This window comes from Rhagoletis pomonella, unplaced genomic scaffold, assembly GCF_013731165.1.
Source record: "Rhagoletis pomonella isolate Grant_MI unplaced genomic scaffold, Rhpom_1.0 Rhpom_scaffold_00009, whole genome shotgun sequence".
In the NCBI taxonomy this organism is placed as follows: domain Eukaryota; kingdom Metazoa; phylum Arthropoda; class Insecta; order Diptera; family Tephritidae; genus Rhagoletis; species Rhagoletis pomonella.
Window position 1 is genome coordinate 22,120,424 of NW_023458563.1, and position 23,706 is coordinate 22,144,129.

Sequence of the window (23,706 nt, forward strand, 5' to 3'; positions counted from 1 at the left end):
GCAAATTATCTGAGTGGTCGACACTCGTCGGTAATGTTTAGAGACAAATCGGGTAAACTCAGGAAAATAAAACAGGGGGTTCATAGGGTGGTGTCCTTTCCCCGCTACTGTTCAACTTTTATATTTCAAAGCTCCTTCACCCACCAGAGGGAGTCTCGATTGTGTCTTACGCCGACAATTGCTCGATCATGGCGACTGGGAATGGAATTGATGACTTGTGTTTGAAAGTAAACGGGTATCTCTCCGAGCTTTCTCGTTCTTCACTGCAAAGTGTCTAGGCCCTCTCCCCTACGAAATCCTCTCCGACCTTGTTCACCACCTGGAGGAAGGAGATTAGGCTACCGCTGGGAATTCACGTCGATGGTGAAGCAATTCCGATGGCGAATAACCCCAAAACACTCGGAGTAACATTCGACAGCCTGCTCTCCTCTGTGCACGCAACCGCTATTGTCAATAAATTACAGAGCCGCAACAAGGTCCTCAAGTCGCTAGCCAGCAGTACTTGGGGCAAAGACAAAGAAACGTTGCTGGCAATAGGCCGGCCGGTTTTAAACTACGCAGCGCCAGTGTGGTCGCCGGGGACTAGTTGGACGCAGTGGACGAAGCTACAGACTGTACAGAGCACCGCACTCAGGACAGCGACAGGATGCCTCCTGATGTCGCCAGAACATCACCTCCACAACGAGGCACAAATGCTCCCTATAAAGGTGCACAACATAATGCTCTGCAAGCAGTTCCTGATCCGGAGCCACAGAAGTGGCCACCCGAGCAGACAGCTGCTCGCAGAGGAGCCCTCGCCTAGGCACGTCAGGAGGCATCTAGATGAAATGACGGACGAAGTCCAGAGGTTCGTCAAGCAGCTTCTGGACCCGTCAGCTTACCGACTGGCCCTGAACGGCATTCACAGGGAGTCAGTCTCGAGTTATGTAGACTCTAGACCTGTGAGTGCCGTTCTAGGCACACCACAACCGGACATAGACGAGACGGAGCTTCATCTGCCTCGGTAAACACGAACAACAATAGCCCAACTTCTCTCTGGCTACTACAGTAGGTAAAACTCATACCTGGGTAGATTGAATGATGATGTGCCAAATCAGTGTCCGGCATGCGGAGGGACCCCACATGACTCGAAACATCTCTTCGCATGCCCGGAAAAGCCGACAACCCTAACGGCTTTGTCCCTGTGGACCGACCCGATAAAGGCTGCACGCTTCCTAGGGCTGCCGTTAGTGGAACTTGACGACAACGACTGAGATATCAACCGATCTGTGCGGGGTTGTTGTAGCCGCTACAACAACAACAAACACCACAGGGCAACAGCCTCAGTATCAGCAAGCATAGCATGTGGCGACCGGGCAACACACATCACTAGCACCCCACATTCCAATAAGTCTCCGTAGGCACACGAAGATTTTACAATTCAACTGTAACGGACTTCAGAGCAAGATCGAGGATATAACAGTCTTCATGAGAGACGGAGCTGCACGGCAATTCAACACTGTTGAATTGCGCCGGATACAACATGCACCGTTGAGATCGCGAGCGAGATAATGTTGGTGGCCTAGTGTTCATCACGCACCACACCGTGCTGTATCGTCTTATCGAAGTAGACATTGACCGCAGGGATACCATCCTAGAATGTCAGGGAATCGCTATCCGGTCAGGCGATGTCGAGCTCGAAATATTTAACGTTTATATACCCCTGCCACCAGCTGCCCGGCAGGATATAGATGCGCTCCTCAGAGGTGAAAAACGTGTGGTAGTTGGTGACTTCAATGCGCACCACGATCTTTGGCATTTACGCCTGTCAAACGTTCGTAGGGGAACACAATAGGCTGAGCAGATTGACGGTTCGACATTCTGCACAATGACCGACGACGCACCCACCAGGATTATGGGCAGCTGCTGCAGCTTGCCAGGCCTAACAATGTTGTTGTTGTTGTAGCGGCTATAACAACCCCGCCCAGATCGGTTGATATCTCAGTCGTTGTCGTCAAGTTCCACTAACGGCAGCCCTAAGAAGCGTGCAGCCTCCACTGCGTCGGTCCACAGGGACAAAGCCGTTAAGGTTGTCGGGTTTTCCGGGCATGCGAAGAGATGTTTCGAGTCGTGAGGGGTCTCTCCGCATGCCGGACACTCATTTAGTCTACTCAGGTATGAGTTTAACCTGCTGCAGTAGCCAGAGCGAAGTTGGGCTATTGTGGTTCTAGTAGCCTGTAACGGCATTCACAGGTCTGGAGTCTACATAACTCGAGACTGAATCGCTGTGAATGCCGTTCAGGGCCTGTCGGTATGCTGACGGGTCCAGAGGCCGCTTAATGAACCTCTGGACTTCGTCCGTCAGTTCGTAAATATGCCTCCTGACGTGCCTAGGCGAGGGCTCCTCTGCAAGCAGCTGTCTGTTTGGGTGGCCACATCTATGGCTCCCAACCAGAAACTGCTTGCAGAGCATTATGTTATGCTCCTTGACTGGGAGCATTTTCGCCTCGTCATGAAGGTGGTGTTCTGACAACATCAGGAGGCATCCAGTCGCTGTCCTAAGTGCGGTGTTTTGTGTTGTCTGTAGCTTCATCCACTGCGTCCTACTAGTCCCCGGCGACCACACTGGTGCTGCGATGTTTAAAACCGGCCGGCCTATTGCCTTGTATGTTGCCAGCAACGTTTCTTTGTCTTTGCCCCAAGTACAGCCGGCTAGCGACTTGAGGACCTTGTTGCGGCTCTGTACTTTATTGACAATAGCGGTAGCAAGCGCTGAGAAGGAGAGCAGACTGTCGAATGTTACTCCGAGTATTTTAGGGTTATTCACCGTCGGAATTGGTGTATCATCGACGTGAATTCCCAGCGGTAGCCTGATTCCTTCGTCCAGGTGGTGAACAAGGTCGCAGAGGATTTCGTAGGGGAGAGGGCTAGGCACTTTGCAGTGAAGAAGCGAGAAAGCTCGGAGAGATACCCGTTTACTTTCAAACACAAGTCATCAATTCCATTCCCAGTCGCCATGATCGAGCAATCGTCGGCGTAAGAGACAATCGAGACTCCCTCTGGTGGTTGAAGGAGCTTTGAAATATAAAAGTTGAACAGTAGCGGGGAAAGGACACCACCCTGTGGAACCCCCTGTTTTATTTTCCTGAGGTTGCTCGATTTGTCTCTAAACATTACCGACGAGTGTCGACCACTCAGATAATTTGCCGACCACCGTTTGAGCCTCTGTGGGGAGAGGAAGCCTTACCTAACCAGAAGCCAGACCTAACAATAGTCAGCGCTGGTCTGATAAACAGCATATCATGGCAACCTATGCTGACCCTAGCATCAGACCATCTGCCGATAATCATCTCGATTGATAAACCAGCCGATTTTGCTTCCGCGGTTCACCGAAACTATGTCAACTTTTCTAAAGCTGATTTGAAAGGCTTCGCGGATGTTACTGAAAGAGCCTTCGCTGCACTACCCACACCAACCGACGCACAAAAAAGGTTGCTGTGGACAAATTAATTTTGAGAGCCCAAATGTGAACCGATTTCAAGTTTCTTTTTTTTTAGAAAAGATAATTAAATTTCGCGTCGATCTATCCTTGGCCATTTTTTAAAAAAACTGGTTTTTTATTTATTTATGTTCAAAAATGAAAGAAAAAAAATTTACGTTTGAATGCTTAAACTTTAAAATACTTGAAATTAATTTCAAATGTCTGCAATTATTTAAAAAATTATTCATAAGCATTTTCCCATAGGATAGATTTTATTAAAAAATGTATTTCATTTGTTACTTATACTAATATATATTTTAAAAGCCGTTTTTTTCGTTTTTTTTCTGTTCGAAAAACTCGAGAACAGCTGCACCGATATTTTTTAAATTTTGGGCATCGACTCCAGACTATCCAAGGATGATGAAAAGCACTTTCGATATATCGAGAGGGCTTGGCACCTCCCATACAAACTGAAGTTTTCACACAACATATCTCTGGAAGTATTCATCGTCGAGTGCTGCAATTTAGTACAAAGATATATAATACCAACGCCAAACTTATGGAAAAAATTGGAGTAATTGAAAAAGGGGGGCGTGGCATATCCCACGCAAACAGTATTTCTCACACCACATACACATTCTAATGTCAGAAATTCAGTTTGTATGGGAGGTTCTACGCCCCCTTTTCAATAACTCCCATTTTTTCCATGAGTTTGGCGTTGATATTATATATCTCTATACTAAGTTGCAGCACTCTACGATAAACACTTCCAGAGTTATGTTGTGTGAAAACTTTAGTTTGTATGGGAGGTGCCACGCCCCCTTGATATATCGAAATTATTTTTCTTCTATTATCATCCTTTGAGGGTCTAGACTCGAGTTGCAAAATTTCAAAAATATCGGTACAGCTGTTCCCGATGGCAAATTAAAAATATTTTTTAATTAAATGTTTCCTATGGAAAAATGTTTATGAATATATTTTCAAACGTAAAATTTTTTTCTTTCCTTTTTCAACATAAATAAAAAACTAGAGCCTTTTTAAAAAATTGCTATGGATAGATCGACGCGAGATTTAATTATCTCTTATTTAAAAGAAAGAAACTTGAAATCGGTTCATATTTGGGCCCTCAAAATTGATTTGTCCACAGCAACCATTTTTGCCCCACTGTGCGACGTTCACGTAGGTGAGCGTAAATTCCGCAGGGTTGTCACTACTGCTGCAGCCCGTTTCATCCAAGCAGGATGCATCTCGGGCCCCGTCCGAATTTTCCTGCTGAGGCGGCTGTCCTAGCCGATGAGCGCGACAACCTTCGTCAGGCCGATCCCAGAAATCCCCGTATTAGGGATCTCAACTCGGAGATTCGTCAACTTGTGAACGTACATAAGCGGAAGAAATGGGAGGAGCATCTGCAACTTCGCCTCTGGTGTGAGTAAGCTTTGGTCAACCGTGAGGTCATTGTCCAACCCGACGAAGCGTGACGACAGAGTTGAAATAGACTTTGGTGACCACGCTTCGTCGGACCCGGAGCGATACGCGAGCTATTATAGCCGGCAGTTCATCTTGCATCCTCCGGTGGATAAAGCCAAACGTCGAGTGACCAGAAGGCCGCACAAACTGCCAAAAACCCAGTGCGCCCCTTGTTTTCACCAGCGCCATCCAAAGTCATTGGATCCGACGGAATATGCATGCTGATGCTGAAAAATTTGGGTCCTACGGGAGTAGCGTACCTAACGGAGGTCCTCAATTTGTCCATTGGCCACTCTCGGCATTCCAGACATCTGGAAGATGGGGATAGTGGTCTCACTGCTCAAACCGGGGAAACCAGCCAACAAAGGAGAGTCTTATCGTCCGATAACCCTCCTTTCCCCAGTAGCGAATACACTAGAGGCCTTGCTGCTCCCGTATTTCACGAACCACCTGACCCCAGCGAAGCATCAGCATGGTTTCCGTAAAGTGCACAGTCAAACAACAGCACTTAACGCCATAAACACTCAGATAACTCTTGGCCTTAAACGAAACCGCCCCTGTGAGAGAACTATTCTAGTAGCGTTGGACCTGTCGCAAGGCGTTCGACACTGTCAGGCATTCAACGCTACTAGAAGATATAGAGGTCACCTCGCTCCCACAGGGACTCAAACGGAGGACGGCGAATTATCTGAGTGGCCGTCACTCGTAAGTAACTTTTAGAGACAAATCGAGCAAACCGAGGAAAATAAAACAGGGGGTTCCACAGGGTGGTGTCCTTTCCCCATTACTATTTAACTTTTACATTTCAAAGCTCCTTGTGCTCGAAAGTAAACGGTTATCTCGCCGAGTTTTCTCGCTTCTTCACTGCACGCAGTCTAACCCTCTCCCCTACAAAACCCTCAGGCACAGTTTTTACCACCTGGACGAAGGAGGTCATACTTCAACTGGGAATTCACGTCGATGATACACCAATTCCCATGGTGAACAACAACCCGAAGATACTCTGTCTGTCTAGTCTGCTCTCCTTCTCGGCACATACAACCGCAATTGTCAACGAAGTCCAAAGCCGCAACAAGGCCCTCAAGTCGCTAGCCGGCAGCACCTGGTGCAAAAACAAAGAAACGTTGCTGGCAACGTACAAGGCAATTGGCCGGCCGATTCTGAACTACGCAGCGTCCGTGTGGTCACCGGGGACTAGTAGGACGCAGTGGATGAAGCTGCAGACTTGCAACAACACGGCACTCAGGACAGCGATAGGATGCCTTTTGATGTCGCCGCAATACCACCTGCACGAGGAGGTCCACTTGCTGCCTGTTAAGGAGCATAACATAATGCTCTGCAAGCAGTCTCTGGTTGGGAGCCACAGATGTGGTCACCCAAACAGACAACTCCTTGCTCTCTACGAACTGACGGACGAAGTCCAGAGGTTCATCAAACAACCTCTGGACCCGACAGCTTATCGACACGCCTTGAACGGTATTCACAGAGAGGCAGTCTCGAGTTATGTAGGCTGCCGACCTGTGAATGCCGTTCTGGGTACACAACCACCAGACGTTGGCGAGACAGAACTTCGTCTGCCTCGGGAGAGTCGGACCACAATAGCCCAACTGCGCTCTGGTTACTCTGATTACTGCAGCAGGTTGAACTCATACCTGAGCAGATTAAACGAAGATGTTCTCAATGAATGCCCGGCATGCAGAGAGTCGTCCGATGACTCACAGCATCTCTTCGTATGCCCTCTAATTCTCACCACGCTAACGCACCTGTCCATATGTTGTAGCCGTTACAACAACAACAACAACACAATCACCCTTATTCTGGTTGACGGGGTAAGTCGTTCGCATCGACAGTCGTTCGACTCGTCGTTTCAACACGTTTACAATACTTCTTCGTTAATAGGAATACAAATTTCTAGTAGATTGGTTGCCTCATAACGCCAATGAAAATCTCAAGTTTCGTCGAACGACTGTCGTTCCGACTATTGGAATAGGGGCGAATACAACAAACCACACCACAGACACAACCCCACCACCACCCACACGCCCCACAGTTTATTATTTCCATTTTCTAGAAAATATTCATTCAGTTATCAAAAATGCTTTCAGGAATGCCTATGGCGGGACGGGATGTGATTTGGAAGATTGCCAGGCGCAATAATATTTAAACTTGTATATTTGAAACTGAATTTCATTGTTTAAGTTGTTTAAGTTGTTGGTGTTTTGTGATTTATGCAACAATTATTAAAATACCATTTTGGTCTTGTTTTTTAGATGTGTTCTTTTTAATGAACATACATTTTTAGGATTTTAGTGAACTAAGACTGAGTATTTCATGCTAAAGTATAATGATGTTAATTTAAATTTAATTTAGCAATTTATTTAACTATTTCATTAGACAGGCAAACAGCCGATTATTCGATAAAGTTTGTATCTCAGGTTATTTGCTACTCCTCGCAGACTTTAATCACCACAGCTTTAGCTGCTGGAATGTGCTGGTTTTGGTGCAATTTTCTTTTTTCTGACCTACTAGGAATTTTATTCAGCCCTATTATGCATTTCGACTCGAATCGAAATTTTCTCCGTTTGGCAACTTTGGTATTCTGCGTTTCGTTTCCTTTCGATCAATCTTCGAAATTTACGATTATACCTATTCTACATTCCGATCGTAGTTCCGTTTTTCTAAGGCCCCTATTATGAGTTGCATTCGATCTTCGACTGTGGTCGAAAGTGCTGATCGATCGAATTTTCATTTGGTATTATGGTTCACAATAGTATATTTTTCACCGCTGAGAAGCTTTGCTTATAAATCGAGCAAACTAAATAGTGTCCTTATACATATTTATATAAATTTGGGCGAATTAAAATGAAATAAAAAAGAAAGCGAGTTTATAATTGGTATGCTGTAATCCGATCGTAACTATCAACGGCGTTGCCAACTAAAATAGGGAAATTCGAAGTTCTTAATCAGCTGCTTTGACAGAAACAAATCAAAATAAATATAATCGCAAGTGAATAGTGAAATTAAAAAAAAGTTAGTTGAATCATTATTTGTAAAGACTTTCTTAATTAAATAGAATACAAAGGATTCAGTGGCCGGTGCACTTTTGGAAAGGAAATTGCTAGGAGATTGTTCTGATCCATTTAGCTTAAATGATAAAATGTAAGCTCCCTCCTTTTAAGGGCCTCCATTTCACTAGATATTGTGCCGCTTTAATTTGTGGAACGCTTTCCCAAAATTCCACCACATCCTCTTTAGCTCTTGCAAAGCCTCGACCAATGTCCGGCTTTAATTTTGTAAACATTTAATAATAAATTTTTTGTTTTTTCTATTCACACTTCAACTTACATACATATTTTTGCGTTTACACACTTTATTTTATTGATATTTTAAAACAATTTGTTTCGCTCCGGCACGAGTTGCTATTCGTACAAAATTTCCGACAAATACATAAAAATGACAGCTACGTCGGATTCAGGCATACCAACATTACGAATTTCGAAGATGGCCTACAAATTTCGAAATTTCGATACGACCACGCGGATTTCAGCATACCAATTTTACGATTCGTAGCAAAATCGAATCTACGACGGAGTACAGCATAGCGGTGTATATAAAAATGAGTACAACGAGTTCTAGTTCAACGATTCGTCAGAGAATGAGAGCTTAGTAAACTGGCAGGAGTAACAAATGTTTAATGTAGAGAAATTTTTCCACAGCTTTATGAAAAACTTCCGACTGTCTAAAGAGGCGTTTGTGAGCCAAATCTATTTAAAATATTTTAAAACTATCAACACCTCTACGATTTTGATCTCAGAGATCGTGCCACCTGTGTATTGGGATTTTCTTTCACAAGTAAAACCAGCCTTTCGAGCTTGTGTTTAGTATTCACGACGTTAGAACTGCACGAAATTAATAAACATTGTTTAAAATTCGTGTCTAGCCGCCAAAAAGTAAGAAAACAAATGCAAAATCATACATTTTTCACAATTTTCTAATACTTCGCTACACCAACGAAAGCAAAATTCTGTTCGACAGAAAATTCGTTACTTGGCGAAAATTTCGACACGGTAGCATAGCTCTTAATATGAATTTCACTTTCAATCTTCGATAACCAGCGAAGATCGAAAATCGAATGCGACTCATAATAGTGGCCTAAGTTGCAAATTTGTTGACGGAGAACGTTTCGATTGTTGTTTTCGTGGGTTTAAATAATAAAATTTTATAAAAAAAAATTAAGCAAAATATACTGTGCATGATTGTAAAAGTCATCTTAAATGAATTTTCTCGATTTCTGTGTTTTCGCGAGCGTCAATACGAAAAATGTGCTCAAATATTGGCAACCACAAGGGATATTGCGCGGGGTTTTCAAAGAGGAAGTCCAGGCGTTTTAGTTTTCATCTATCATCTATATATATATATGTGAATGTCTGTTTGCTTATTACCTTATAACTTCTGAACCGCGACACGGAATCGAACGAAACTTTGCACACTTGCACGTTGTATATCTCTTGAAATATTTGTGGTAGAGCATTGGAACTTGCTGTCGAGATTAATAAAATTAGTTCCATACTCATGGGGAGAAATGGGAGGTATTGGAAAAGGGGGCATGGCACCTCCCATAGGCGTGAATTATTTAATCAGCTCACATGAGCTTGAAATTTGGTATGCAGACATATCTATGGTAGGTGCTTATAGTAAGGTATATATAAATGAGTTTGTAAAAGGGGGCATAGCACTTAACATAGGCTTGGAATTTTTTATCAGCCGTAACTTCGGAACCACAAGTCACATGACCCCTTTAATTCCTCATGACGTGGGGTGAAACCCGCAGGTAAAAGCTAGTTATCTATAAATAAGATTGTGAAATGCACTGAATACAATTTATTCTTTTTATATAAAACTAGCAAACCCGGCGCACTTCGTCCCGCCCAAAATACATTTTTCTTTTGAAACATTTTGGTCCAATAGTTCACGTTCATGATTTTCAATGACGCATTTATCTTGTAATATTACGGTTTGGTGGTTGTCCGAAGGCATATTTCCATTGCCGTCTTAAATAACCTAGCAAAATTGTATATGCATACATACTTCGACATTACGCTGTTCGGACATGTATTTTTATTGCTCCGTGCTGTTAGGGCTTTTTTATTCTAATTAAATGAATCTTTGTGCTGTTTGTAATAAATGTTCAGCCAAGTGTGTAAATCTTTTCTACAATCACTTATTGGTCCGGAAAGTAATAAAGTCATTCCATCTGTTTTACCGGCTGCTTCGAATGCTGTTGGCAACAATACAATCATACAATCTTCACGCGCTCGAGACTCAAAGCGCAGGGGAAAGCCTCTCCAGCTGCTGCTAACAATACCCAGTTTCATTCTCAATCTGTTACTGATGCTTTCTTTGATGCCGATATCGTTGATCGCAATAAGAACGTTGCTGTTAAGTCTGCGTTGCCTACACAATCCAATGCTATGAAGGCTTCACTTGTTGTAACCGCCACCACTACGAATATTTCTCATTCTGTTGTTGAGTCACTGGCCCCTGCGGCTGTCACCTCCTCTGCTGCTCTCACGTTTGCCGAGATGTTGGATCGGCTCCGGCTCTCACCACCACTACTACGGCAATCTCAGATAAAGTGAGAATGTCACCTGCTGTTGTTGCGAGTGCTACAATATTGTCTACTTCTGCTGAAGCACCCGTCCATCTATTGATGCGATTAATAACGCGCAGTAGTCAAATGCTGTTAAAAAGGAACAAAAAGCAAATGCGTGTCGTAGGTACAAATAATTCCACGGATTTGGATGTTGCTGTTCGTTTGAAATGGTTACATCTAGCATCTTTCTCACCATCAGTCTCTGAAGATAACATTAAAGACTATATTGCTAACAACACTGGCATTAATAAAAGCTCTCTTTCATGTTATAAAATGGTTAAAAATAATACACCAATTGCTGATTTAAACAGTGAATTTTAAACTGGGGGTCCCGGAGGCCTCGTTTCCCAACCTGCTAAAATCTGAAATTTGACCAGCAACTGCAATGGTAAGACCGTTTCCGTTTTTTTCAAAAGGACCTTCAGCAACCGCCCCGAAAGTAGTTAAGTCATCTAGCCATGTTAATGGGTTAAGGATTTATTTCCATAATTTATCTGGTATGCGAACTAAAGCTGATATCGTGTTCTATTTTAGCACGCAAATGGATTTCGACGTTTTTGTTCACGTTGAGACCTGGTTGAACAACATTTTTTTCGACAGTGAATTCTTCAACTCCAAGCTCTTTAATGTGTTTCGTAAAGACAGAGATACAGATAAAACAGGGTGTTTGAGAGGAGGTTTAGTGCTTATGGCTGTCAAGCGTGAACTGTGTTCGTTTCAGGTTCCGCTTAGTAATGCTGATGCTGAGTTGGATCAGATTTGTGTGCGTATAATCGGGCTTTCTTCGAAGGAATCTTTATATCTCATAACCTCTTATATACCACCTGTCAGTTCATTCGATATTTATAAGGCGCATACTGATAATATTGCTGCTGGAGTTTAATACGATTTAAAGTGTAACCGAATATGTGGTCTTGGTGACTTTAATTTACCTAATATTAATTGGTGTATTAATTCATCAGGCTTTAATCTCATAACTCATAACATCATTGCTCATCATGAATTATACTTCATAGATAATATTTTAAGTTTTAATTTAAAACAAATGAACAGTTTTGCCAATTCATAAAATAGAGTTTTAGATCTTATTTTCGTAAGTGATAACCTGAGTTACACTATCGAAGAATGTGTTAACGCAATTACTCCTAAAGACAAACATCACTTGCCTTAAGTCTTAAAGCTAGGTGTATATAGTTTCGCCTAGACGTTTTTATTGTCCATGCCTCCGCGCCATATACCAGCACAGGCATGATGAGTGACTTATAGAGTGATCTTTGTACGACGATAGAGGATTTTACTTCTCAATTGCCTACTCAGTCCAAAGTAGCACTTGTTGGCAAGAGTGATTCTTCGTTGGATTTCAAGGCTGACATTATTATTGGTGTTAATGCTGGTTCCCAAATAAACCAAGTCGTCTACTTTTTCAAACTTGTAACTGTCAACAGTGATGTTTGTGCCAAGTCGCCTATGCTCTGACTGTTTGTGTGATGACAGGAGATACTTGGTTTGTCCTCGTTCACCACCAGACCGACCCATTCGCTTTGCTTCTCTATCTAATCCCTAGAAGACAGAACTGACGTAGCCTTTGTTTCTACCGATAATATCGAAGTCGTCGGCAGACGCCAGCAATTGTACGCTCTTGTTAAATATTGTGCCTGAGCGGTTGAGTTCTGCGGCTCTTATTATCTTCTCCAACATCAGATTAAAGAACTTGCACGAAAGGGAATCACCTTGTCTGAAACGTCGTTTGGTATCAAACGGCTCGGAGAGGTCCTTCCCATTCCTGACAAAGCTGATGGTATTGCTCAAAGTCATTTTACACAGCCGTATTAAGTTTCGCGGGGATACCAAATTCAGATATCGCGGCATAAAGACAACTTCTCTTCGTACTGTCGAAAGCGGCTTTGAAATCGACAAATAGATGTCGATCCTATTCTCGCGGGCCTTTACCAAGATTTGGCGTATTGTGAATACCTGATCTATGGTGGATTTGCCAGGCCTTAAGCCACACTGACAAGGTCCAATCAGTTCGTTGACGGCGGGCTTCTGTCTTTCACACAATACACTCGATAAGATCTTATAACCTATGCTTAGAAGGCTGATCCCGCGGTAATTGGCGGGTCGCCTTTCTTGTGGATTGGGCAGAGCACACTTAAATTCCAGCCGTTGGGCATGCGTTCATCTGACCATATTCTGCATAAGAGCTGATGCATGCACCTCATCAGCTCCTCGCCACCGTACTTGAATAGCTCGGCTGGCAGGCTGTCAGGTTTGCTGTTTTTCAGCCGCGTAATCGCTATTCGTACCTCGTCATAGTCAGGCGGTGGGACATCGACAACATCGTCATCGACTGGGGGCTCGGGTTCATCTTCTCCACTTCTTTCAGTGCTGGGGCCATTCAATAGGGTGGAAAAGTGCTCCCTCAATAATTTAAGTACGTTCTGGATATGCAAGTTATTACGCCGACAATATTCCTCCAATTGTTGTAAAATCTATTTTGTAGATATGGTATCATACATGCTGTGTTAGAAATATTACCAGTCGTTTCAGATGATTAGCATTTAATATGTTCAAAGTTTCAAAGACTTCAGACGCAGTCCCCAAAATCATCTTATGACAGCGAAAGAGATGTGGTTCTTCGGAAGCTGGATCACCGACTAGAAACTCACTATCTGCCAGATGATTATCTTCATGCAGTAGACGCAGTTTTCGTTCCTTGCTACTAGGCATTATGCATTAGCAAGAGCACATTAAACACATATAAATCCGTTTAATAGATCACTTCATATAATCAGATAATCTCTTCGTAGAGCTGCGGTAGAGGAATTTCAATTATCTTTAGCACTGTGAGCATCAGTTTATAAATTTTTATTGAATCACCCTTCAACGGTGGTAGCACGAATTTCAATTTTAGCGTAATTTGTTAAGCAGTGACGATAGTAATTAATTGCGTTGGGATTATGTTTCCACAACCACTCCAATTAAAATTATCATGACATCGGAAATATGTGGCAAAAGACGTTCACTACGGGCCAGCCATTCAGTTTGTTTCATGGTACAGCACATTTTCTGAATTGTCAAACTGGTTTACATTGGGTGTAATTGGAGATTTCTCATTTGACATTTTATGTTTCTCAAGCAACAACAAAATACATGGCAGGGTTGCATTTGATCTTCTGCTATTACCTGTTTATTGTGTCATCGCACACACATTCAATTGATTAGACCCACAAGAAATGAGCATTTGTACCATAATCGCAAATTGAAGCACAGTATGAATGCAATGCAACCACTGCGTTATTAAGTATTAAAATATAATAAAGATTTTCATAAAAAGTCTCAAATTAAATTTATTAGATGTGTGATCACAAGATTAAGATAAGAGCAGTTGACGCACGATACGGTGGTACATGCTTTGATTACCATGTATGGAACCTGTCCAGCGAAAGAAGGGCTTTACAATCTCGTTTTGACAATGGCGAGAGAGGGATACGGCATGGTGGAATAATAACCAGGTGTTGTCAGTAGCGACGTGATTGTTGTAATTTTGACAAGGTCGGCATGCTTATTTTCAGTGCTGCCGATCTTACTTTTCATACTACTATTCCTTGGGAAATAGTATCTAAAATATTCCATTTTAGTAATTCGTTTTATCGCAATTTTTAAAGAACTTGGTGTTTTCAGAACGATATTAATATTTAAAATTGATGGCTTTGTATAATGTTTGTCCTCAAAATGTAAAAAAATAAATGATATCGTGGTTATCAATGGAAAAAGACGTACACAAAAATCGTATGGAAAGGCGATTTTTTGTTTAAAAGAACTCTTGCTGCATTGTCATAATATTGAGCCAAATGGACTACTGATACACTAAGGGCCAGTTTTTCAGTGCGAGTTTAACTCTGTTTGCCGTTTAAACTAAGTTTAAACTCAGTATGCAGTTTTTCAGTCAACTTTAAACGTAGTTTAAACTAAGTTTAAACTGAGTTTAAACAGCCGATCTGGCAGGGTTAAACTTAGTTTAACCTATCAGCTGTGTGCTGATTCGTTTTTTTTGGTTGCAAAAAAATAATTAAACGCAAAGTCTTGTAATTTAATTTTTACTTAAAAAATGGATATTTCCTCTGACGAAAGTGATTATAGTGACGCGGCAGTAAGTGAAATACTTACGATTACTATACTGAGGAGAAAAAGAGTCATATGTACTCAAGAATGATAGAATACAAAGATTGCGCCGATAGGGGTGCAAAAATTTTTCGTTCTGCGCATCTACGTCATAATATAAAAGTTGTTGTTGGCGATCTGTCAAATCGCATACAATTTCGACGAAAAAAAGTAAATATAGCATAAAATTTAGTCGAAAGACTAAAATAAAACAATCTGGTGGCAATTTATTGAATCGAGAAGACGGTAAATTTATTTTGTGTTTCTTTTACATTATTTATATTATTATTTTATTTCAGGTGAGTAGGGCGTTCAAATAAAAATTGCATTCTGTGGCCGCCGTTGCGCTGGCAAATGGAACGAGTAAGATTTCCAAATGAAATTGAAGCCACAGCAAATAGTGCATAGCTCCAAGGCTTGGAAACAAATATAGAAGCTATATGATGCCAGAAAGACTACAGAGAATCGAAGAGCGCTAACCAGGAAACAGCGTAAAAGGGCCAATTCGTTGAGCAAGGGCGTGCTCATAGCATGGTAAGTAGCATCTGCGACAATACATTACTTTTTACTAACTTCCAATGCGTACTTATTTCAGGAAATACAATGCAAACGGTGCCAACATAAAATTAAACTGCCAAGGCATAAGCAAGAAATTTTACCTGAAACTGTGACGCCTGCCCACAGCATCAAATAAGGATATCGTTCCAATGAAACCCAATATTAACGACGTATTTTGACGACGATGAACTCTTTGCGAACGCTCCGGGTTTTCATCACCGGGCTTGTAAATTGATGGCACGGGGCCTCGTTTCAACAATCTTCTTTTTGCATAACCTTAGAAATGTTTTAAACACTTTCATTAATATAAACACAATAAACGAAATAAATAAACATCCTACCCACTTCAAACTGCAGACTATTTTCAAAATCTTCACTTGCAAAGTGATGCATGCAAATATAGCAAGTTTTAAATTGGAAATCCTTGCTTTGCCGGCAGAACTGGATCCACTTTTTCCTAAGTTCTGGATCTGAAGGAAAAGTAAACAAACTGCACTCTGCCGCCGTTTTTCCACATTTCGCAACTGCGCACTTCATTTTACAACGTTTTTATTTTATAACTTTAACAAAAATATCACAAATCAATACGTTTTCCTCGCAAACCAATACGTTTCCCTCGCAAACCAATACGTTTCCCTCGCAAACCAATACGCTTCCCACCAAAAATTTTATATTATGACGTCAAAACTCGAACAGCTGATTTGTAAACAAGAGTAACGGACCTGCGCAAAGCGCAATCTCTTTATTCTATCATTCTTGATATGTACTCACCCGAATCATTTTAATATTTTTGATGAAAAAGATTTTTTTGAACGCTTTCGCCTGACAAAAGCATCCGCTTACAGCGTTTTGGAGCTTATCGGAGAGCACATCAGGCACCCGACAAATTGGTGAGCATTTATAATTTTAAATAATTCAAAATATTAAATTCTCGGTACTTTAGGAATCACGCATAGACAGAGGAACAAATGCTACTTATCACCCTACGGGTATATGCAGCTGGTGGAATGCTTCAAACAATTGGCGATTTGTTCGGAATATCGAAGTCAACGGTGTCTAAAGTGGTAACGTTGGTGTCACACCATATAGCTCTGCTGAGGGCTCGTTTCATTAAATTCCCAGAAAGCGATACGGAGAAACTTGAAACCTATAAAGGATTCTTCAAAATTGCTAAGTTTCCCACAGTGATAGCAGCTTTGGATTGCACACACATAAAGATAATTTCGCCAGGTAACAACTTTTATTAAACTATTTCCGCAATTATACTGATGTACATAATTCCTTTGTAGGTGGTGAAAACCCGGAGCTATATCGGAATAGAAAGGGATTCTCTTCCATCAACGTTCAAACCACATGTGACGCTAGTCTTAAAATAACAAATATTGTGGCTCGCTGGCCAGGTTCTGCTCATGATTCAAACATATTAAGGAATTCTAGGATGTACTCACGTTTTGAAAGCAGTGATTTCGGTGACAGTTTAATTATTGCAGATAGTAGACACCCGAACAAAAAAAGGCGTGAGTACTAGGTATTCATGAAATTTGATGTGTATACATATGCGAACGGCAAAGCATAAAAGTACGTTTACATACAAATATAATCTCAATCAAAGCTCGTTAGCTGTCAAATTGGTTGTGCTTGTTATTCACACAACTCGAGGAAAAGTTAAACTTCTTCACTGTGCCACCGTGGTCACTTTTTTTTTGCAACACATATTAGGCCATTTAAATATATTTTAACTGAATATTTTATTAAAAATACCTTTACAAACCTATTTTCCTTACTAGCGTCAATTTTTGTTTACTTTAACATTTGACATTCCTCTTCTTCGCAAGTATAATCGATAAAACTGGGTTGGACACCAAAAAGTTATCGGTTTAATCTGAGATATTTTTAATTATAATTTTGCATGGCTAATCTCTTTTTCTAATAACAGATTAGGGAGTCAAGCTCGAAAATTAGGATAATATTTTTATATATAAAGGCGATTCAGTTACACACATACAAATGTAGGTTAGGTTAGAAATTAAATATTAATTTCACTTAATTTTATTAATTTTGCTGATTTAATTTTTTTATTCATTTTCATTTTTAATTCTTTTAATACATGACATTATCGGTATGATTGATAAAAATATGCTTGTACATATATACTTGTGACTCAAGGGCGTTAAAATATCTTGGAAACACCGCATATAGGTACATTTTCAAGTTTTATGCGGCAAAAAATATTTTATTGCCTCTATCTACTCAAAATTGTTTATCAAATGTAAAATTGAAATAATTTGTATTACAGATAGGTTATATTAATAAAATATATATATTAGCCAATAATTTACTATTTAAATATATTGACAACCTTTATTTATAAAATGTGTGTACACTATCATTGGTTAATTATTTTTCGCTTTCAGAATCTTCGCTGGCCTCAAACTATTCCTTTGTGACATCTTTGACAACGGATTTAGAGGGTAAAAGCAGCTTTATTGTGTCTGGGGAAAACGATTTGATACTTTTTCTTTTTTTGGTCATGAACCGAAATACTGCTTAAAAACGAGTCCGAGCTCATCAACAGCCGGTTATATATGTCACGGTTACATCCTTCACGAGAAAACTTCCGGGAATAATTTTCTCGGAAGTGTTTGTTGTGGGCCTCTTGAGTCCTCCCGATAATTGTCCTATTGTTAATAAGGAATTAGTATCTTGTGCATTGTGGGTATCATGCCGTCGTCGATTCGCCGCTTCTCGCTCGCTATGTTTGAGTTCCGGTCGCTTAACGAAAAAGTTTGCATGTGAAAGCAACAACAAAGTTAGCTAGCACGGACAGACGATAGCAAGTTTGGTTGTACCTCATTGAGTTCGTTCGTTTCGCCACTTGCTAACTGATGGCGAATCGATGACGGCTAATAATCAATTGTAGCGGATTTCCTCTTACTATGCATATGCCTAAATGTATGCAACCATTTGGCAAGCTAACACAGGGTGCTTCTAATGAAAATAAAAATTGTATGCTGAAATACACATGCTAAGCCCTTCGAAATTTTGTGCTGGGATATGCGTTACAGCTTCGCAAATTTTACCCCTACCGAAACCAAAGATGTATACACATCAAAAATTTCTGATAACTCCTTTTTCAAACCCGATGACTCCAGAGCAAAACCTATTTAACGATTCTTTAATCAGAACACGTTGTACTGTTGAAAGGAGTTATGGAGTATGGAAAAGGCGATTTCCGATTTTATCGCTTGGAATTCGTTTGAACCATCGAAAAGTGCAAAGTATAATTGTAGCTACCGCGGTCTTGCATAATATTTGCTGTATGAACCATGAGCCTGAACTTCCCGTATTAGCACGTAGCATATCATCCGCTGTTGACTTCGCGCTATCAGTCCCAAGAAACAGACAGCAGGAGGCATCAAATGTGAACAACTCAACAAGATCAGTTTTAGTAAATCAATACTTCAAAGACTTACTTCGAAATGAAAGAAGTTAGTTTTAAAATTATACTCAACTTCATTTTTTAATCCAGTATTTTCATTTGAAAAATCATACATATCAAAATTACTTTTTTGATATTCATAGTTAAATAAATTACGTAAATACCTTTTCTAAATATTTACAGTTAAATAAATGTGTACACATTAAAATATCACATAAAAATGCATTGAATTGCGAGTCTTAAATATTTTTCCACCTAAACATTGGTGAACTTAAATAGGCACATTCTTAGGTATCAATACATGTATCTATGTACATAATAACTATGCACGCTAAACTATCTTTTTTTGTCTTAATATTAAATAAACTTAAGAGGTACATTCAAGTCTTGGTTTCATAATTACTGATATGGTTAAATTCATTTTATCACAAAAATTTTAAAAAAATTCCTCAAAACTAAAAATCAAAATAAAACTTCTAAAAACCTATTCCTAATTCCTTTTTCTTAAGCTGAATTTGTAACTTCAGCATCTCTATTTCTAATTCCATTTTTTGGACATGTGTGCTCCTCTTTTTCGAAGTCAATTTCCATTTGAAGCTTCTTTTTTGATAGTTCATGCTCTTCGACTATGCAACTCGCACTTTTTTGCCTTTTTTGAAGCAATATCAGACTTGAGGTTTGTCTATTGAAGAAAAGTATGTATTTAAACACAAAACATTTACATACATAAACATTTTGCTAATTTGTATTTACCTAGTGTCTGCTCTAGTTCAGAGCTACAATTTTCAGTGGGGGATGCGGATAAATTTTCTTCCATCTCCGCTGAAACTTCCACAAGGCAAGTTTCTTCTAAAGTACAATTATGTTAAAATTATAGTACACATATTGTTGGAATTTGTTCAATTACGAATTACCAATTATTTCTAATGCGTCATCATCATAAATAGCTTCATTGCCCGCAATTTGCTCAGGCTGGCAAATGCTCAGCATTTTCCCGTCTATTGTTGTGCTGGGTATAGAAGCTCTTGTTCCACCGCCGGTTTTATAAATATCACGCCTTTCTGCAGCTAATCTCTTTTTTGAGTCCTTTTTCACATTCTCGTACTTCGTCTTCAGCACCTTTGAGCTCCTATACACTTGACTAAACTTTGAGTTGAACTCGATCTCTATTTCCTTCCACACTTTCAATTTTTCCTCTGCGCAAACTCGATCAGTTTCTTTCCACTCCAGCACATTTTTATTTAGTTCTACTAATTCTAATAAAAAGCTCACTTCACTCGTTGAAAAATTATTACTTCTCACAGACATTTTTATTTATTTGTTCACAGCGTTTAATTTTTATGGAAATTTATCAAGCAATGGCGTCGAATTGTAAACAAACAACAGCTGTTGTCGTATCTAGATAAAGAAAAAACCAGTGTTGCCCTACGAAATTGCCAATGTTTACAGCGGCCTTAAACTCTCACTGAAAAACAGCTCTCCAGTTTAAACTCAGTTTAAATTTAAACTGAGTTTCACTAAACTTAGTTTAAACTGAGTTTAAACCAGCACTGAAAAGCTGGCCCTAAAATAGAGTGGCTGCATGGTTAGATTAGTAATTCGCTTATATTATCGATGTTTATGTGTTTTAATCTATTTAAAACATCACTTACAGTCTTATAGTAAATTGCCTTATTTTACGGCCTTTACTGTGTGGAGCTGCCGATACAAATATATATTCAGGCTTATAAGCCTGCAATTATAAATTTTTCTACATTTGATTTGAAATAGTATGCACCAAGGGATTAATAGTAGTAAATAATTAGTACCTTTTCTACTACTTTAAAATACGTGACCGGAATAGACCTGCCGAAAAAGTGTGGTTAAGTTACTGACAACACCTTGTTATTATTCCACCATGGGGATACGAGTTCTTATAGCCCGAACACAATGAAAACGACGAGCTACAAACCACAGCTGTCAAATTATTTTAACACGTACTCTTATGTAGATAATTATTTTGGCGACGACCGGGCTACGCGACGGCTGTGGTTGTGGCCAGATTAGATCTATTTCTATTTTTCTGGCGACAGATAAGGTTCTTCCTCTTCTGTTATGTAAAACTCATACAAATTCATGATGTCGCTGCCGCGTTCAAAGAAATCATGTCGCCATCGACAAAGCGCTGAGATAATAAAGATGACAAATTGGAAGCTGTGGTCGGTAGCTCGTCGTTTTCAATGTGTTCAGAACTTTAGTTAGCAACAAATAATAAAGCATCGTTCGTAGGGACCGTTATATATGGGGTGTTCACAGTTCGTTCCAAATTATGTCTGAAAATGTAGACGTCTACATTTTGAGACATCTTTAGCATCAAACTGTGAGCACCCCTTTCTAGCAGTCGTCGCAAAATCGTCTCAAAACTTTGCTGGTGTTGCCAGACATTTCCTCTTTGCGTGCATTTTTTATATATCGCCTTTCGATTTTGTTTCTGAAAAATTGTAATTATTTAACTTTATTACCAATTCCTAATATTTGTTATTTCTTTTCCTTGATTTGTTTCTTTTCATCAGAAATTGCGCTCAAATTAAATGCAAATACAAAAAACGTGCCCAATAAATAAAAAGAACGTGATTAGTATTGCCATAATGCAACCCTGCTGCGAGGTTGCAAAATGTAGACGCGTAAAAAACATACCTTTGAGGGTGACAAAATGTAGACGGCGTCGTTTTCCAAGTTTGTATGGGATTTTACAGATTTTACAGATTTTACGGTTAGAAAACGTCTTAAAATGTAGACGTCTACATTTTGAGACACTATTTGGAACGAACTGTGAACACCCCAATAGTTATTCGTCAAATCCACTGAACGAAATTTAGTACACACGTGTACATAATTGATTAACAGTTATGTGTTTCAATTTTCACTTTCATAGCTCATCAGTTCGCGTTTTAATGTGCGATGGAGTACGCATCGAAAATTAATTCTGAACGGATGTATAGCAAATCCTGCATGGTCGGGTTCTAAAATTGCGAAAAAATTGAAATTGCCTAAATCAACTGTGTGTAGCGTGTTGAAGCGATATAAGGAGACCTTAAGCATAGAGAGAACTAAAAAGAAGTGTATAAAAAAGGAACACGTGACTTAGAATTAGCGAAGAAGATACTAACCTCAATTAATGGCTGCGTTTCTTTACACATTCCGGATAATCCCATTTCACAGCCGGAATAAACAGAATACGTTTGAAATATACGTCAACATATCATCAGGAACGTTCTAAAGAATAAATAAACAAAAAAGTTTATTCCAAACGTTCAGAATGAATAAAGAAATGCAGCCAATAACAATCCTGGGTTATCAGACAATGATCGTGCGAAAAAATTCGGGACGAGTATAAGTACAGCGAGACGTATACGTTTAAATGCCGGCCTTAGGACATATCGTGCTAAAGTACCCAAATAGATCTGATAAAAAGACCCTTTGGCAAAAAGACGCATACGGTTGCTTTACAATCAAATTTTAACAAAGTTTAAAGGCTGCATTATTATGGACGACGAAACTTACGTTAAACTCGACTGCAATCAACTTCCTGGACAAAAGTTTTATGTCGCAAGTAAACGTGGGAATGTTACCTCAAAATTTAAATATAAAAAGATAGATAAATTTGCTGAAAAAAACTGGCAAGCAATATGCTCCTGTGGCCATAAAAGTCGTCCATTTGTAACTTCGTCCACAATGACATCCCACATTTATATAAATGAGTGCTTTCAGAAGAGATTACTTCCTTTTATTCGATATCATAGATCCTCTGCTAAATTCTGGCCAGACTTAGCCAGCATACATTACTCTGCCGGTGATATCAAAACAATAAGGTAGAAGCAATTCCGAAAAGCATTAATCCGCCTAATTGCCCTCAGCTCCGCCCAATAGAAAAATTTTGGGCGATAGTTAAGTATAATTTGAGGAGAAGCGGCTGGGTCGTACACTGATATGAATCAATGTTGCCTCTGTGGAATAAATATGCAGCCAAAGTGACGAGGAAAACTGTTCAAAAATTAATGGCTTCTGTTAAGGAACATGCGCGTAGTTTTTTACATAATAAGGATTTGTAATCTTTTTTATAATCAAAATAAAACCTTAATAGACGGTATTTTGTTATATATAAATATTTTTAGTGTCCAATATCTATTTCAAAAGTTGTGATATTTTTTGCGCGTACAGATTATGAATGAACGATGCTTTACTTGTGTATCTTTTATATATTACTAATTGAATTAAATAATTTACGGTGACTCAGGATATCCGCTGGAACCATGGATGTTAACTCCTTATCGCAACGCTGACGAAAATTCAGTGGAATGCGGGTTTAATAATTGCCAAAGGGCGGTCCCTGTGGGAGAGAGGAGGCCTCTGCCTTCTAGTAGCGTTGAGTGGCTGACGGTGTCGGACGCCTTGGACAGGTCCAACGCTACTAGAAGAGTTCTCTCAGAGGGGTGATTTCGGTTAAGGCCACGAGTTATATGTGTGTTTATGGCGCTAAGTGCTGTTGTTGTGCTGTGCGCTTTACGGAACCCATACTGATGCTTCGCTGGGGTCAGGTGGTTAGTGTAGTGCCTCTAGTGTTGTAGAAGGGCATCTAGAGTCTTCCCTAACTGGAAAAGGGGAGTTATCGGGAGATAAGGCTCTCCTTTGTTGGACAGCTTCCCCGGTTTAAGCAGTGGAACCACTCTCCCCATTTTCCAGATGTCTGGAATGATGAGAGTGGCCATACACAGGATGAGGAACTTGGTTAGATAGTCCACTCCCGCAGCGTGCAAATTCCGTCGGGTTCAATGGTTTGGGAGTCTTTCGCCTTCACGATGGCTACCCTTACCTCGCCGCTGGTGAAAACAAGAGGTGCACTTGGTTTTGGCAGGTTGTGCAGCCTTGTGGTCACTCACCGGTTGGCTTTGTCCGCCGGAGGATGCAGTATGAACTGTCGGCTAA

At 40.2% G+C, this 23,706-nt stretch overlaps 2 protein-coding genes across 4 annotated transcripts; one reads left to right on the plus strand and one right to left on the minus strand.

Annotated features, from left to right (window-relative positions):
- The first annotated feature begins 14,585 nt into the window (after positions 1 to 14,585).
- LOC118745628 (putative nuclease HARBI1) lies at positions 14,586 to 16,879 on the plus strand. Of its 2 annotated transcripts, XR_004993667.1 has the most exons (4): positions 14,586 to 15,278; positions 15,340 to 16,192; positions 16,246 to 16,532; positions 16,592 to 16,879. XR_004993667.1 is itself a non-coding variant. In XM_036479165.1 (2 exons), the coding sequence occupies exons 1-2, from the start codon at positions 16,271 to 16,273 to the stop codon at positions 16,828 to 16,830; spliced, it is 501 nt and encodes a 166-aa protein (XP_036335058.1). In that variant the 5' UTR covers positions 16,212 to 16,270; the 3' UTR covers positions 16,831 to 16,879. The 2 variants fall into 2 exon arrangements, 1 of the variants encoding a protein (XP_036335058.1); XM_036479165.1 differs by lacking the exons at positions 14,586 to 15,278; positions 15,340 to 16,192 and having other exon boundaries at positions 16,212 to 16,532.
- Positions 16,880 to 18,975: 2,096 nt separating this feature from the next.
- Positions 18,976 to 20,218, minus strand: LOC118745632. Of its 2 annotated transcripts, XM_036479171.1 has the most exons (3): positions 19,656 to 20,218; positions 19,495 to 19,590; positions 18,976 to 19,423 (listed from the first exon to the last, which is right to left on the minus strand). In XM_036479171.1, exons 1-3 carry the CDS (start codon positions 20,047 to 20,049, stop codon positions 19,407 to 19,409), a joined length of 507 nt encoding a protein of 168 aa, XP_036335064.1. In that variant the 5' UTR covers positions 20,050 to 20,218; the 3' UTR covers positions 18,976 to 19,406. The 2 variants fall into 2 exon arrangements, with proteins under 2 accessions (XP_036335064.1, XP_036335063.1); XM_036479170.1 differs by having other exon boundaries at positions 18,976 to 19,590.
- Positions 20,219 to 23,706: the final 3,488 nt, after the last annotated feature.